General features: G+C 40.5%; 1 protein-coding gene across 1 annotated transcript in view; it reads left to right on the top strand.

The window, feature by feature from the left end:
* The window catches only part of HYDIN (HYDIN axonemal central pair apparatus protein), a 595,027-nt gene that overhangs the window by 112,863 nt on the left and 465,724 nt on the right, over positions 1 to 16,440 (top strand). Inside the window, 1 exon segment of the mRNA XM_053719498.1 lies at positions 3,726 to 3,793. Within this exon segment, the coding sequence (XP_053575473.1) occupies positions 3,726 to 3,793 (68 nt within the window).

Below are 16,440 nucleotides of genomic sequence, written 5' to 3'. Positions count from 1 at the left end.
TTGTTTTTCATGGCTAAAGGTATTTGTCTGGGAAGGGCTCCAAAGTATATATATGTACCTGTGTATGTACATATATAAAAATATAAATACACTTGCATACACATATATACACGTGTGTATATATATATATATTCAGTATATAAATATATATATATTACCCTTTCCTGTCAAACATCTTGTCATATACCATATTTTGTATGTGTTTGGTGCAACATTTTATTTACCCCTTACACTTTACACTAGTGGGTAGATTTAACAAGCAGCGGATGCTGCTTTCTATGCCCATCCGTAAGTTGACGGACTGAAATCATCCCGATTTACACCCACTGCTAGCGGCTGATTGGCCGCCGGTGAACAGGGGGCAGCATTGCACAAGCATTTAACTAGAAATGTCGAGCGAACTTGATTTGCTATAGCAAATCATGTCTGCTCACCATTTAATAAATGGACCTTTCCAGTCAAACATCTTGTCATATGCCATATCCCTTTTAACCCTTATAATTAAAATATTAATATTTATTTGAAGAATTTTTATCATATAGTATATGTGTGTATATACAGGGAGTGCAGAATTATTAGGCAAGTTGTATTTTTGAGGATTAATTTTATTATTGAACAACAACCATGTTCTCAATGAACCCAAAAAACTCATTAATATCAAAGCTGAATAGTTTTGGAAGTAGTTTTTAGTTTGTTTTTAGTTATAGCTATTTTAGGGGGATATCTGTGTGTGCAGGTGACTATTACTGTGCATAATTATTAGGCAACTTAACAAAAAACAAATATATACCCATTTCAATTATTTATTTTTACCAGTGAAACCAATATAACATCTCAACATTCACAAATATACATTTCTGACATTCAAAAACAAAACAAAAACAAATCAGTGACCAATATAGCCACCTTTCTTTGCAAGGACACTCAAAAGCCTGCCATCCATGGATTCTGTCAGTGTTTTGATCTGTTCACCATCAACATTGCGTGCAGCAGCAACCACAGCCTCCCAGACACTGTTCAGAGAGGTGTACTGTTTTCCCTCCTTGTAAATCTCACATTTGATGATGGACCACAGGTTCTCAATGGGGTTCAGATCAGGTGAACAAGGAGGCCATGTCATTAGATTTTCTTCTTTTATACCCTTTCTTGCCAGCCACGCTGTGGAGTACTTGGACGCGTGTGATGGAGCATTGTCCTGCATGAAAATCATGTTTTTCTTGAAGGATGCAGACTTCTTCCTGTACCACTGCTTGAAGAAGGTGTCTTCCAGAAACTGGCAGTAGGACTGGGAGTTGAGCTTGACTCCATCCTCAACCCGAAAAGGCCCCACAAGCTCATCTTTGATGATACCAGCCCAAACCAGTACTCCACCTCCACCTTGCTGGCGTCTGAGTCGGACTGGAGCTCTCTGCCCTTTACCAATCCAGCCACGGGCCCATCCATCTGGCCCATCAAGACTCACTCTCATTTCATCAGTCCATAAAACCTTAGAAAAATCAGTCTTAAGATATTTCTTGGCCCAGTCTTGACGTTTCAGCTTGTGTGTCTTGTTCAGTGGTGGTCGTCTTTCAGCCTTTCTTACCTTGGCCATGTCTCTGGGTATTGCACACCTTGTGCTTTTGGGCACTCCAGTGATGTTGCAGCTCTGAAATATGGCCAAACTGGTGGTAAGTGGCATCTTGGCAGCTGCACGCTTGACTTTTCTCAGTTCATGGGCAGTTATTTTGCGCCTTGGTTTTTCCACACGCTTCTTACGACCCTGTTGACTATTTTGAATGAAACGCTTGATTGTTCGATGATCACGCTTCAGAAGCTTTGCAATTTTAAGAGTGCTGCATCCCTCTGCAAGATATCTCACTATTTTTGACTTTTCTGAGCCTGTCAAGTCCTTCTTTTGACCCATTTTGCCAAAGGAAAGGAAGTTGCCTAATAATTATGCACACCTGATATAGGGTGTTGATGTCATTAGACCACACCCCTTCTCATTACAGAGATGCACATCACCTAATATGCTTAATTGGTAGTAGGCTTTCGAGCCTATACAGCTTGGAGTAAGACAACATGCATAAAGAGGATGATGTGGTCAAAATACTAATCTGCCTAATAATTCTGCACTCCCTGTATGTATATATATATATATATATATATATATATACTGTATAAATAAATATATATATATATATATATGAGTGTAACACTGTATTTTAATTTATTTGTGATGTGTTTGGTACAATTTATTTTTTAGCCCTTACACTTTACGCTAGGGGGGGTGCTGCTTTCTACGCCCATCGTTTCCGGTCGTAAGACCTCTGCTCCTTAACTTGTCCGCCATCTTTTAGGTGCTGCAATCATCCTGAGCCGATCTGATCAAGATGATTGACACCCCCTGCTAGCAGTCGATTGGCCCCCAGTGAGCAGGGGGCGGCATTACACAAGCATTTCACTAGAAATGCTTGTGCAATGTTAAATGCCGACAGCGTATGCTTCTGCATTTAGCGATGTCGGGCAGACATGATTTGCTACAGCGAATCTTGTCCGCTCAGCACTTTTTAAATCTAACCCTAGGGCTTCACTTGCACTAACCAGATGAACGTGAAATCTGTTTGCGCTCAAGCACACCTGCTTACTTTAAACTTGTAATATGCTCGCAAGTTAGCATGGTCACGATATTGCTTGCTGCAACCTGCTCTAACTTTTAGAGCAACACATAATCTTGCCCTGAATTCTGTATTAATTGCTTAGTAGAAAGACAAAAGCAAACCTTTGTAATTTATTTTCATGATTAATTTTGCCTGCTTTTCCTGTAATTTGAAAATTTAGAGGCTGGAGATTAAATAAAAGGACTATTTGAAATGCATATATATCATGCATTATAAATATAATGGCCTAGATTATAAATTGAGTGCAACAATGCATGCTATATGGAACGTTAAGATCGCTTCAATGCAATCCATACCACTTGAATTTTGGAGCTCAGATCCCTTCAGTGGTTATTACTATTCATGTTGGATTACACTGCTGCATAATGTCTGAGGACCTGCACTAAAATAATTCATGTTGGATAACGTTTGTGCACAACGCTGATCAAGAGAAAAAAATTCCAGTTACATAGTGGTGTTTTGCATTTATTTATTTACTATACACTTTTACTGTTACACAATCATACATACACAGATATACACCCTTGAACCTTTCCCGCTCCTGCCCCTTGTCATATATTTTTTATTAACCCTTTGTTTTGTTTTAAGATTTGAAGTGACGTTTTATGACATTTGATTTCCTAACATTATCAGTGATAACCACAAAATGCCTGCCTTATCAATATACCTTATAAATGTTTTACGAATGTGGTGCTAAGCTCATTTACCCTGTGCTTTAAGAATCATATTTGCTTTTTTATGTCTTATCTTATGCTACTTTATATGACATTATATTCGTTTATGCTTGTCATTATCAAACAGTTTGTATTATGCTCAGTGTCCCTACATGTCTCATAATATTCTGCAATACCATCACTACACATGTCTCTATATGTCTCTTTATACAACTCTTCTTTGTGTAACACTGGCTTTTTTTCATGCTTTTTTGCATCACTGCCTTTGTCTAAAGAAATCATTTGTAACTATTGCAGACACATCTTTGTTTTTGATGCAGCCTATGGAATTGAGAGTTATCAGGGCTGTAAGATTACATTTGTCAGTGCACTGAAATATTTCTCTCTGCAGGGGCTGTATCATTGGACCTACATTTCACTTCAGTTTACCATCCCTACATTTTGGTGATGTTTCATTTGGTGAGTAACTAGACAGCACTCTCCCCTCATATTTTCATATAGATTAAAACATATATAAGATTCCACATTTAAATAGCATTTGGAGCTTAAAGGGACCTGAAACCTTAAAGGGACATGAAACCCCCAAAAATGATTTTATGATTCAGATAGAGCATACATTTTATGCAACTTTCCAATTTACTTCTATTATCATATTTGCTCCATTCTCTTGGTATCCTTTGTTGAAGGAGCAGGAATGCACTACTTTGAGCTATCTGAACACATTGGGGTAGATTTATCAAGCATCGGATGCTCCTTTCTACCCCCGAAGTTTCAGGTTCACCTGAAACTTAACCCCTTAACGACCAGCTCCGTACCCTGTACGACGCTGGTTGTTATGCCCTTAAGGACCTCTCTCTGCCCCGATCTTGCTAATAATAGCGAGATTGAGGTATTTCTGCATGCCTCACGAGTAGGGCAGTGCAGAAATAGACGTGTAGAGTTACCGATGCAGAGACGGCCACTCTGTGGCCCTCTCTGCATCGGACAACGGTGATGCTGATCATTGGTGGGTGGGTGGTTAAGGAGGGAGCCGGGTGGGCGGCCCATCGCTGGAGGGAGGCAGGAGGAGGGTGGAAGGGGCGGGACCGCTACGCTATGGAAAAAAAAGCATAAGAGTGGTAGTGAGTGGGAAGGAGAGAGGGGGGAGGAGGGGGACTCCCGTAATAAAAAGTGGGGTAGAGGGTGGGAAATCGATCTGGGAGGGGGGTAGGGTAATGAGGGGGAGCAGCTACACTACAGAATTTTTTTTTGTTTTTTTATATTTTTAAAAAAAAAAGGAGACTAAAAACTGCAGAAAACTGGGTACTGGCAGACAGCTGCCTGTACCTAAGATGGCGGCCAATAGGTAGAGGGGGGAAGCTTAGAGAGCTGTTTGGGGGGGGGGGATCAGGGATGTTGGGGGGTAAGGGGGGGATCCTACATTGCAGAAAATAGTAACAAAAATATTTAAAAAAAAAGCCTTTTATTTTAGTATTGGAAGACTTTCTGCCAGTACTTAAGATGGGGGTGACCATTGTGGGGTGGGGGAGGGAAGAGAGCTGTTTGAGAGGGATAAGGGAGTAATCGGGGGTGGGATGTGTCAGATGGGAGGGTAATCTATACACTAAAGCTAAAATGAACCTTACAAGCTACCTAATTAACCTCTTCACTGCTGGGCATAATACAAGTGTGGTGCGCAGCAGCATTTAGCGGCCTTCTAATTATCAAAAAGCAATGCCAAAGCCATATATGTCTGCTTTTTCTGAACAATGGGGATCCCAGAGAAGCATTTACAACCATTTGTGCCATGATTGCATAAGCTGTTCGTAAATACTTTTAGTGAGAAACATAAAATTAGGCCTAGATCAATACTTTAGGTTGTCTACTAATAAAAATATATAGTTTTGATAGCTAAATATAAAAAAGGCTCTATTTCTGTTTAAATGTAGTGATGCCAAAAATGCTAAAAATGCTTTGGTCTTTTGGGGAAGTTTTTGTCTGAAATGCCCTGTTCTTAAGGGGTTAAGTTAAGAAGCAGCAGTCATAAGAACGCTGCTCCTTAACTTGTTCGCCACCTTTTAGGTGACAGACTGCAATCATCCCGATCCGATCCAATCAATTGTTTTAAATACAATACAATACTAGTGTACTGTCTGCAATATGCTGCAATGTCCAACAGGAACCAAAAATAAGCGGCTGCTCTCCTCCTCACAGAAGAATCCGAGTAGAACTATAGAGAAGACATAGAACAGAGGGGCGCCTCATGTGTAGATCAGCATATTCAGGCATAAGCATGCAGACATTAAGCCAATTCAGCACTCACATTTAACACAAGCACCCTTATGAGCTGACAGAAGCAGGCTGATAGTTCTGGGTGTATCAGCTCGCCCTCTCCTGGCTCCACTAAGGTGCACCGATTCGGTACAGGTCACTCATGAAATTATTATTCCTTAATTGTGTGCAGATCCTTCTAACTCTAAGGAGCGACTGCTACAGTAAAGGACAAGAATCTACTAAGGTAGCATTGGCTTCTTGGCTTAAAGAAGTGATTCACAAGGCTTAGTTGGTGGGAGGAAAATCATCTCCTAAGCGTATCATAACTCTCTTTACAAGAGCAGTTGTAACATTGTGGGCATTTTAAGATGATGCATCTTTGGAGCAGACTTACAAAGCTGTCACACTCGCCAGAAACACAACTTATGAAGCAGCGGTCTAAAGACCGCTGCTCCATAACCCTGTCCGTCTGCTCTGAGCAGAATACGATCGGGTTGATTGACACCTCCCTGCTGGCGACCGATTGGCCCCGAGTCAGCAGGGGGCAGCGTTGCACCAGCAGCTCTTGTGAGCTGCTGGTGCAATGTTAAATGCTGAGAGCGTATTGCTCTCCGCATTTAGCGAGGTCTTGCGGACCTGATCCGCAGTGTCGGATCAGGTCCGTAAGACCTTTGATAAATTGGGGCCATGGTCTTCTCTCTATGCTTTTCCCGAATGTTATAGTTTTGATGTTTTTGCTTCTTCAAAAGCAGCTTTTGGCAGGAAAGTCCTTCAGGCTGTGGTGCTGGCTAAATAGGAACTGCCAGAAAAAATTGACCATCATAATTTTATGAAATAAAACTAAATTTATGCTTACCTGATAAATAATTTTCTTTCGGAATGATGATGATCCTCAGGCCCCCGCCATTTACATTTTTGGACGACAGTTCTAATGACACTTTAACAGACTCTGCTTTCTCTTTCCTAACTATGTATTTCCTATTCTCTACTCGGCTATATGTTAAACTAAGAAAGGGAAGGGAGGTGGGAGGGATTTTAAGCTCTGATATGGGTTCTTGACCTCCTTCTAGCGGCGGGAAATATATCCCATATGCTATGGAGGAATGTGGACCATCATCATTCCAAAAGAAAATAATTTATTAGGTAAGCATACATTTAGTTTTTTATGCAAAACCGATAATGAATTGAAAGTGAAAAAATTGCTGCCAATAAATATTGAAAATTACTGATTGTGATTGGGTCATCATTGGAAAAGGCCATTAGCATGCCAATAATTATCTAATGATAGATTATGATCATCCCCTATGTGTTTAAAGGGACATAGAAATTAATTTTTCTATCATGTTTCAGATAGAGCATGTGATTTTAAACAACTTTCCAATTTACTTCTAATATCTCATTTGTTTCGTTCTCTTGATATCCTTTGTGAAAAATATACCTAGGTATACTCAGGTGCTGCACATATGCCTCATGTTATTGGCTCGCTAAATACATTCAGATAGCTCCCACTAGTGCCGCTCCTGCTTCTTCAACAAAGGGGAAAAAAAGCAAATTAGATAATAGAAATAAATTGGAAAGTTGTTTAAAATTGTAATTTTGTGTTTAATGTCCCTTTAACTTCTGCAGCAGTGTAAAATCAATTCAGACTGGCAGTGCACAATTAGCCTGACGTAGAACACAGCTGTTGACCCAATCAGGGATGAGAAATGTGTGTAGCTGCCAGTTAGCATCATGCTCATCTAGGGCGTGATCCGATATAGATCGTAGTTTGCGGCGCAAGCGAGGGAACCCGAGTCGCCCGCAGTTTCAGCTCGCAACTCGAGCTATCCCATATACGGCGCCGTCAGATGCTAACGTTCCGTAAATCGGATAAACCAGCGATGTCCAGAAATCTGCGCAAGTACAAATTTCTGGCGTCACCAGTGACTTGCGGCACGTTAGAAACATGCCGGCGCCTACAAAACCTGACTAAAGTCTAAATCACCCGCACTGTCTAACAAGCCTCCCTAACATAGCCCGACACGTCTAACCCTCTATCCGCTATCCCCCCTCACTATCCTAACAATAACAATGTATTAATCCCTAAACCGCCGCTACCTAATAAAGTTATTAACCCCTAAACCGCCGCCAGCTATATTAAATCTATAACCCCCTAAAGTGAGCCCCTAACACCGCCGCCATCTACCTTACCTACCCCCTAAAGTGAGCCCCTACCCCGCCGACATCTACCTTACCTACCCCCTAAAGTGAGCCCCTACCCCGCCGCTATCTATTTTAAAATTATTAACCCCTAATCTAATCCCCCTACCCCGCCGCCATCTATATTAAATTATTTAACCCCTAAAATACTAAACTATCCCTACCACTAAACCTAAGTCTAACCCTACAAATAGCCCTGAAAAGGGCTTTTTGCGTGGCATTGCCCCAAAGTAACAGCTCTTTTGCCAGCCCTTAAAAGGGCTTTTTGCGGGGCATGCCCCAAAGTAACAGCTCTTTTGCCAGCCCTTAAAAGGGCTTTTTGCGGGGCATGCCCCAAAGTAACAGCTCTTTTGCCAGCCCTTAAAAGGGCTTTTTGCGGGGCATGCCCCAAAGAATTCAGCTCTTTTGCCAGCCCTTAAAAGGGCTTTTTGCGGGGCATGCCCCAAAGAATTCAGCTCTTTTGCCAGCCCTTAAAAGGGCTTTTGGCGGGGCTTTGTCACAAAGTAAACTGCTCTTTTGCCTGCAATCTACATCCCCCTACACCGCGGCCACCTATAATAAATGTATTAACCCCTAATCTAATCCCCCTACACCGCCGCCAGCTATAATAAATGTATTAACCCCTAATCTAATCCCCCTACACCGCCGCCAGCTATATTAACTATATTAACCCTAATTATATTAGGGTTAATATAGTTATTATATTATATATATTAACTATATTAACCCTAATTATATTAGGGTTAATATAGTTAATATCGTTATTATATTATATAACCCTATCTAACTCTAACATCCCTAACTAAACTCTTATTAAAATAAATCTAATATTAATATTATTAATTAAAATATTCCTATTTAAATCTAAATACCTATAAAATTAACCCTAAGATAGCTACAATATAATTAATAATTACATTGTAGCTATGTTAGGGTTTATATTTATTTTACAGGTAAATTGTTAATTATTTTAACTAGGTATAATAGCTATTAAATAGTTATGAACTATTTAATAGCTACCTAGTTAAAATAATTACCCAATTACCTGTAAAATAAATCCTAACCTAAGTTACAAATACACCTACACTATCAATAAATTAAATAAACTACAAATATCTATCTAAAAATACAATTAAATAAACTAAACTAAATTACAAAAAAAACAAACACTAAATTACAAAAAATAAAAATAAATTACAAGATTTTTAAGCTAATTACACCTATTCTAAGCCCCCTAATAAAATAATAAACCCCCAAAATAAAAAATTCCCTACCCTATTCTAAATTAAAAATAGTTCAAAGCTCTTTTACCTTACCAGCCCTTAAAAGGGCCTTTTGTGGGGGCATGCCCCAAAGAAAACTGCTCTTTTGCCTGAAAAAAAAACACAATACCACCCCCCAACATTACAACCCACCACCCACATACCCCTAATCTAACCCAAACCCCCCTTAAATAAACCTAACACTACCCCCCTGAAGATCTCCCTACCTTGTATTCACCCCGCCGGGCAGAACTCTTCATCCGATCCGGGCGATGTCCATCCAAGCGGCAAAGAAGAAATCTTCATCCCGGCGATGTTTTTCTCCAAGCGGCAGGAAAGTCTTCATCCATCCGCCAGCATCTTCCATCAAGCGGCATCTTGAATCTTCTCTCCACCGACGCGGAGCATCCATCCCGGCCGACGACTGAACGACGAATGAGGTACCTTTAAATGACGTCATCCAAGATGGCGTCCGTCGAATTCCGATTGGCTGATAGGATTCTATCAGCCAATCTGAATTAAGGTAGAAAAATCTGATTGGCTGATTGAATCAGCCAATCAGATTCAAGTTCAATCTGATTGGCTGATTGGTTCTTGGATGACGTCATTTAAAGGTACCTCATTCGTCGTTCAGTCGTCGGCCGGGATGGATGCTCCGCGTCGGTGGAGAGAAGATTCAAGATGCCGCTTGATGGAAGATGCTGGCGGATGGATGAAGACTTTGCTGCCGCTTGGAGAAAAACATCGCCGGGATGAAGATTTCTTCTTTGCCGCTTGGATGGACATCGCCCGGATCGGATGAAGAGTTCTGCCCGGCGGGGTGAATACAAGGTAGGGAGATCTTCAGGGGGTTAGTGTTAGGTTTATTTAAGGGGGGTTTGGTTTAGATTAGGGGTATGTGGGTGGTGGGTTGTAATGTTGGGGGGTGGTATTGTGTTTTTTTTCAGGCAAAAGAGCAGTTTTCTTTGGGGCATGCCCCCACAAAAGGCCCTTTTAAGGGCCGGTAAGGTAAAAGAGCTTTGAACTATTTTTAATTTAGAATAGGGTAGGGAATTTTTTATTTTGAGGGTTTATTATTTTATTAGGGGGCTTAGAATAGGTGTAATTAGCTTAAAAATCTTGTAATCTTTTTTTTATTTTTTGTAATTTAGTGTTTGTTTTTTTTTGTAATTTAGTTTAGTTTATTTAATTGTATTTTTAGATAGATATTTGTAGTTTATTTAATTTATTGATAGTGTAGGTGTATTTGTAACTTAGGTTAGGATTTATTTTACAGGTAATTGGGTAATTATTTTAACTAGGTAGCTATTAAATAGTTCATAAATATTTAATAGCTATTATACCTAGTTAAAATAATTAACAATTTACCTGTAAAATAAATATAAACCCTAACATAGCTACAGTGTAATTATTAATTATATTGTAGCTATCTTAGGGTTTATTTTATAGGTAAGTATTTAGATTTAAATAGGAATATTTTAATTAATAATATTAATATTAGATTTATTTTAATAAGAGTTTAGTTAGGATGTTAGAGTTTGATAGGGTTATTATACTTAATATATATATATATATATATAATATAATAACGATATTAACTATATTAACCCTAATATAATTAGGGTTAATATAGTTAATATATATAATATAATAATTATATTAACTATATTAACCCTAATATAATTAGGGTTAATATAGTTAATATAGCTGGCTGCAGTGTAGGGGGATTAGATTAGGGGTTAATACATTTATTATAGGTGGCCGCGGTGTAGGGGGATGTAGATTGTAGGCAAAAGAGCAGTTTACTTTGTTACAAAGCCCCGCCAAAAACCCTTTTAAGGGCTGGCAAAAGAGCTGTTACTTTGGGGCATGCCCCGCAAAAGGCCCTTTTAAGGGCTGGTAATAGAGATAATTATTTTAGGGGGATTAGATTAGGGGTTAATAATATTAATATAGCTGGCGGCGGTATAGGGGGATTCGATTAGGGGTTAATAATTTTTATATAGGTGGCGGCGGTGTAAGGGGTCAGATTAGGGGATAGATAAGGTAGATGGCGGCGGTTTTAGGGGCTCACAGTAGGGGGTTAGTTTATGTAGATGGCGGCGGTTTAGGGGTTAAATATTTTATTAGGGATTGCGGTGGGGGATCAAGGTTGACAGGTAGATAGACATTGCGCATGCGTTAGGCTTCTTACGGCTGCTTTTTGTGACGAGGTGAAAATGGAGTAAGATTTCTCCATTTTCGCCACGTAAGTCCTTACGCTGTATATTGGATACCTAACTGCGCGGGTTTGGTATACCTGCCTATGGCCCAAAAAACTACGGGCGACGGCAGAAATATACGCGCGTAACTTCTAGGTTACGCCGTATATAGGATACCAAACCCGCGCAAATATTGGCGTCGCCAGCTTTTGCGGGCGACGATTTTTATCGAATCGACCCTCTAAGGATTGGATGTGTATTGGGATTTTAAGTGTACTGCTGCTCTGGGATTGACTTTAACTATGCATTTATCCAATTTGCTAGGGTTAAAAACAAGGCAGTGCAATAAGAGAATGACCTAATATGTTTCTAATATTTTCTTATTGCAGTTTTATGTGCCTTCAAGAATATGCAAGAATACTGTTTATTTAGACACCAGACATCTAAATAGATAAATTGCAGAATAATCCAAAAAATAGGAGCCAAAAAAAAATTCTAGGAGACATGGTATTCTGGTTCCAACAATTTGTCAACCACAATATAACCTATTGCTTACACGAGTATTCTTGTAGGAAAGTTTATTGTAACCAGGGCTTGGTTCTGAATTAAATAAACATGCAGTCACACAGCAAATTAGCTTTCTCACACAACCTGTATATATATGCGCTTTCTAATATTTCACATAATGAGTCTGATTTTTAAATTGACCATAACCTGTCAGTGAGCACATAACTGCCACACTAGAAGTAAACCACTTCACTAGTTTTCAAGACATTAGCGAGAAGAGACAAAGGGGCCCATTTATCAAGCTCTGTACGGAGCTTGTGGGCCTGTGTTTCTGGCGAGTCTTCAGACTCGCCAGAAACACAAGTTATGAAGCAGCGGTCTAAATACCGCTGCACCATAACCATGTCCGATTGGCCGCGAGTCAGCAGGGGCCGGCGTTGCTCCAGCAGCTCTTGTGAGCTGCTGGTGCAATGTTAAATGCGGAGAGCGTATTGCTCTCCGCATTCAGCGAGGTCTTGCGGACCTGATCCGCTCTGTCGGATCAGGTCCGCAAGACCTTTAATAAATAGGCCCCAAAGCAATATGGCTAAACCGACTGAATGAAATTCGGAAGGGAGACAAAAATAGATTGTCCTCTAGTTCTTTTCATGTTCATCATAACAGCACCTGAATTAGAAAGTTATTCACTGTTGAATGAGTTAATATCAAGCCATTCCATCCAGGTTTTGTTTTACCCACTGAATCATCATATCTCCTGAACCCATTGTAGTGATGAACTCTCACTGTTCCCTTTTGCAAACTGCAATGTCTCTCTGTGCTTCTTTATCAATTAGTCTGTAGGACTTTATCATTCTTATGTTTGTGGTCTGCTATTTATTCACAGAGATATCCTACATCCCCTACTGCAATGTGTTGAGCTCTGGGACAAGATGCTTTGGATGTCTGTTGAGCTTTACCCATTTTTATAGGTTTTGACCCAGTGCCATTGAAGTGTGATTTCCTGTACATGGCTTGCTGGGCACAATGCATTTTTTGTCCTTCAGAACTCTCAGCCTTCCTCTTTTCTTCACATGTATGTCTTCCAACTGGTCACCAGATGGAGCTCCTATCTCTTTCACCCCACCAGTATTTTCCCAGCCCTGATGTCTAAAAACAACTTATGCCCCTCTCTGCATATTTCTGGTTTCCACACCAGAAATATTGCTCAGAAAGGATGTTCTTATCAGTGCCTAATATATTTATTCAGTTTCCTAGCCTGATCTATATTACACCAATCTAATTTATATACCCTTACAGTGATAGCACTGAAGCAGGGCACATCTTAGGCAAGAGCTGATTGTGACTCCTGAAACGTTTCATGAAGCCAACTCACTTCCAGCTATCCTGCAACAATATTTTTTTCTGGCATATCTTAGTGCTTTACTCACTTTCCAGTTCACACCATGAGTATAGCACAAGCTCAGATTCCGATCCATAACCAAGGAAATCACAAAAAGCACAAGGCCAAGTAAAACATTATGTCCTGGTCTTTATGCTTGTTTCCAATACCCAGCACTGTATGTACACCATCAATCCATCCTAGCTACTAGCTGATAATGCCTCTCTCTTTCCTAAAACCCCACAAAACCCCTCCAGGTAAGGCCACCCTTAATCTCAGTCATACAATCTGTGGTTATATCTGCGTTTCAGGATTTGGCTTAATTACTTCTTCCACATGTATCCAATTTGTTTTTCACTGGCCCTGCATAATCTAAAACTCTAGAAAGAGTTCTTAGGCAGGAAAACTATGCTGGTACAGGCTAGCAGCACACACCAGGCACAGGCCAGCAGGGAATGCTATGTGAGCAATGGTCAACAAATATGCTATGCAAGAAGATAGGATGGCCAGCATGGAACAATATGCAGGCAACTGAAATCAGGTAAAAGAACAGTAGGTAAATATTAGCTATCACAGCACAGTATGTTGTGTTCTTTACATAAAGTAAAAAGTTAACCCCAATGAAGGGGAGACCCTTAGTGTACCACGTTAGTGCCTCCTGGATAATTGAAGTCTGAATACTTCGTGCTGATCGCACTGTTATACAGGACCACACAACAGTTCCCACCCGAATTTCAGAGTCCCCGCTTCACCTCTTGAACCATTAGGACTTACCCTCTCTTCACGGCCTTCCTTCTCTTACTGGGTGGAGAGCTGTTTGGGAGACCCGTTCTCCTAGGCTCTCTGCGATCCGCTGTATCACTGCTTGGAGTACGCTCCCACAAGCATGCAGCCGCAACACGCTGCGCTGGCGTCCGCCCAGACACTCCAGAACTCAGAGAGATGACGTCAGGAATAGTGGCCGACTTGTGAATGGGGAGGATAGCGATAACCAATGGGAAAATCTTGACAGCAGCATTCAGGTTTGGGAAATAGGATGTGTGGTCTGACTTCACCTTATGTTATTAAGCCTCCATGGATTCACCAGCTGCAAATACTCTGTGAAGAAATAGGCTCTTGGTAATGAAAAAAGACAAAGTCCGGAGCTGCAGTAAAACTTTTTCTTTTCTTTATTGAACCATTCTTAAAAGCGGTGCATACATAGACATACAAACATGCCCTTAGTGTCCAAAGCTTACGCGTTTCGGCTGAACTGCCGTACTCCGGAAGCTATGAGTACGGCAGTTCAGCTGAAACGCGTAAGCTTTGGACACTAAGGGCATGTTTCTATGTCTATGTATGCACTGCTTTTAAGAATGGTTCAATAAAGAAAAGAAAAAGTTTTACTGCAGCTTCGGACTTTGTCTTTTTTATGTTGTGTTCTTTCCCTCATGCACAGCAGCATAAATGGGTACATTAAAGATGTTTTTAAGGTGGAAACGGCAGGAGTTGGCCAAAGACTGGATGTGAGGAGTGAAAGAAAGATCTGAGTCAAGTGTGACCCCAAGACATCAAGCATACGGGTTGGGGTAAAGCAAGAATGCTTTCAAAATTAGAAATGTTATTATTTATTTCTAATGACACGGTAAGTCCACGGATCATCATCAATTACTGTTGGGAATATCACTCCTGGCCAGCAGGAGGAGGCAAAGAGCACCACAGCAAAGCTTTTAACTATCACTCCCCTACCCACAATCCCCCAGTCATTCTCTTTGCCTGTAGTGCAAGGAGTAGGTGAAGTTTAGGTGTCTAATGGGAAGTTTTCTTCAATCAAGATTTTTTTTTTTTAGCAGAGTAAGCTTACTCTGTTCTTTTCTGGGGTCTAGCCTTGTCCACATTAGTCTCTTCGGTAGGACAGTGGTAGCTTTTGAGCACTTGAGAACTTGTGAGGTACAATCATAACTGCATTTTCTCAAGAATCTGCTGCCCTAACTAGAAAACCTGAGTAGGTTTACTCAGTTTTTCTCTCTTCACAAGTCCATGTGAGGTGCTGCACCCTCTCAAACCAGGTGAGCTGTCCTGCTACTGGACAGAACTTTCAGGTAAGTGCCATTTAAATTTTTTTTTGCAAGGAGATTGCTGGCACTTGTTACAGCTAAAAGCTGTCTTATTTAATATGGGAGTTTATTAAACCTTCATGTTTGGGGTTTCTTTTAGGCAGTTTGGGCATTGAGACTGTGAGATGATTTATGGTGGCTCAGTGTGTTATAGTAGTTTTTATACTTTAACATTTGGTCTTGGAGATTACTGTTGTAAGCCGTTTTTTTTCCGGCAGTTAGGGCTCTGTAACGGCTCTGTATTTGAAAAGGGTATTGTTTCCTCTGTGAGGGAAGTCACTCTGTGAGCTGCAGGACAGGTAGGCACCTCAGTAAAGCTACTGAGGTGTATAGGTAGCCTTTGGTCTATTTGGTTTGTTGCGCTAACACACATTTATATTTAAAGACACAGTACACATTTATTTTTTATTTTCAAATAAAGAATTTTCACACTTTATCCTTATTTATTACATTAGATGGATCAAGAGGCATTTCAAACCATTATCCCAGGCAAAGTTGCTGCTTGTCAGTTATGTTTTGATGCTCAGGTGGAACCCCCAGTTCCTTTTTGTGCCTCATGCATTGAGACAACTTTGTTGTAGACATAAAATATTTGACCATAAGCCACCATTATCCCAGGCAAATGCTGTTCAGGTGTCTCCTGTTGCAGATATGCCGCAGCTTTCTCCTCAAGCGTCCAAACTTTTTCAATCTCCACATACAGTGCCCTGTGTTTCCTCTACAAGGACATTGTGTTTCCTCTACAAGACATTGCTTCCCAGGTATCCCTTGCGGTATCTGAGGCCTTGTTAGCTTTCCCCATGTTGCAGGGAAGGCGTAAAAGGAAATTTAAGGAAACAGTTAGTAAGGTGTCGGATCAAGTTCTGGCTATCCAGAGTGTCTCTTCCCTTAAGCCTGAGGAAGAAGACATGTCGGTAGCATCTGAGGGGAAAATCTCAGACTAAGACAGTGTAATTCCTTCTTCTGATGCTGAAGTGGTATCCTTCAGATTTAAGCTAGAACACCTTTGTTTATTACTTAAGGAGGTTTTGGCTACTTTGGACGACTCCAACACAACTATCGTAGTCAATCCTAAAAAGTCTAGTAAAATTGAACAAATACTTTGATGTTCCCTCTGCGGTGGAGATTTTTCTGGTTCTTGACCATGCTGCAGAGATTACTGCTCGAGAATGGGAAAGACCTGGTATTCCCTTTTCTCCATCTCCTATTT

The sequence above is a fragment of the Bombina bombina genome, chromosome 1 (genome assembly GCF_027579735.1).
Source record: "Bombina bombina isolate aBomBom1 chromosome 1, aBomBom1.pri, whole genome shotgun sequence".
Classification (NCBI taxonomy): Eukaryota; Metazoa; Chordata; class Amphibia; order Anura; family Bombinatoridae; genus Bombina; species Bombina bombina.
Note: the sequence above shows the minus strand (reverse complement) of the source record. Positions and strands in the feature narration are given on the sequence as shown.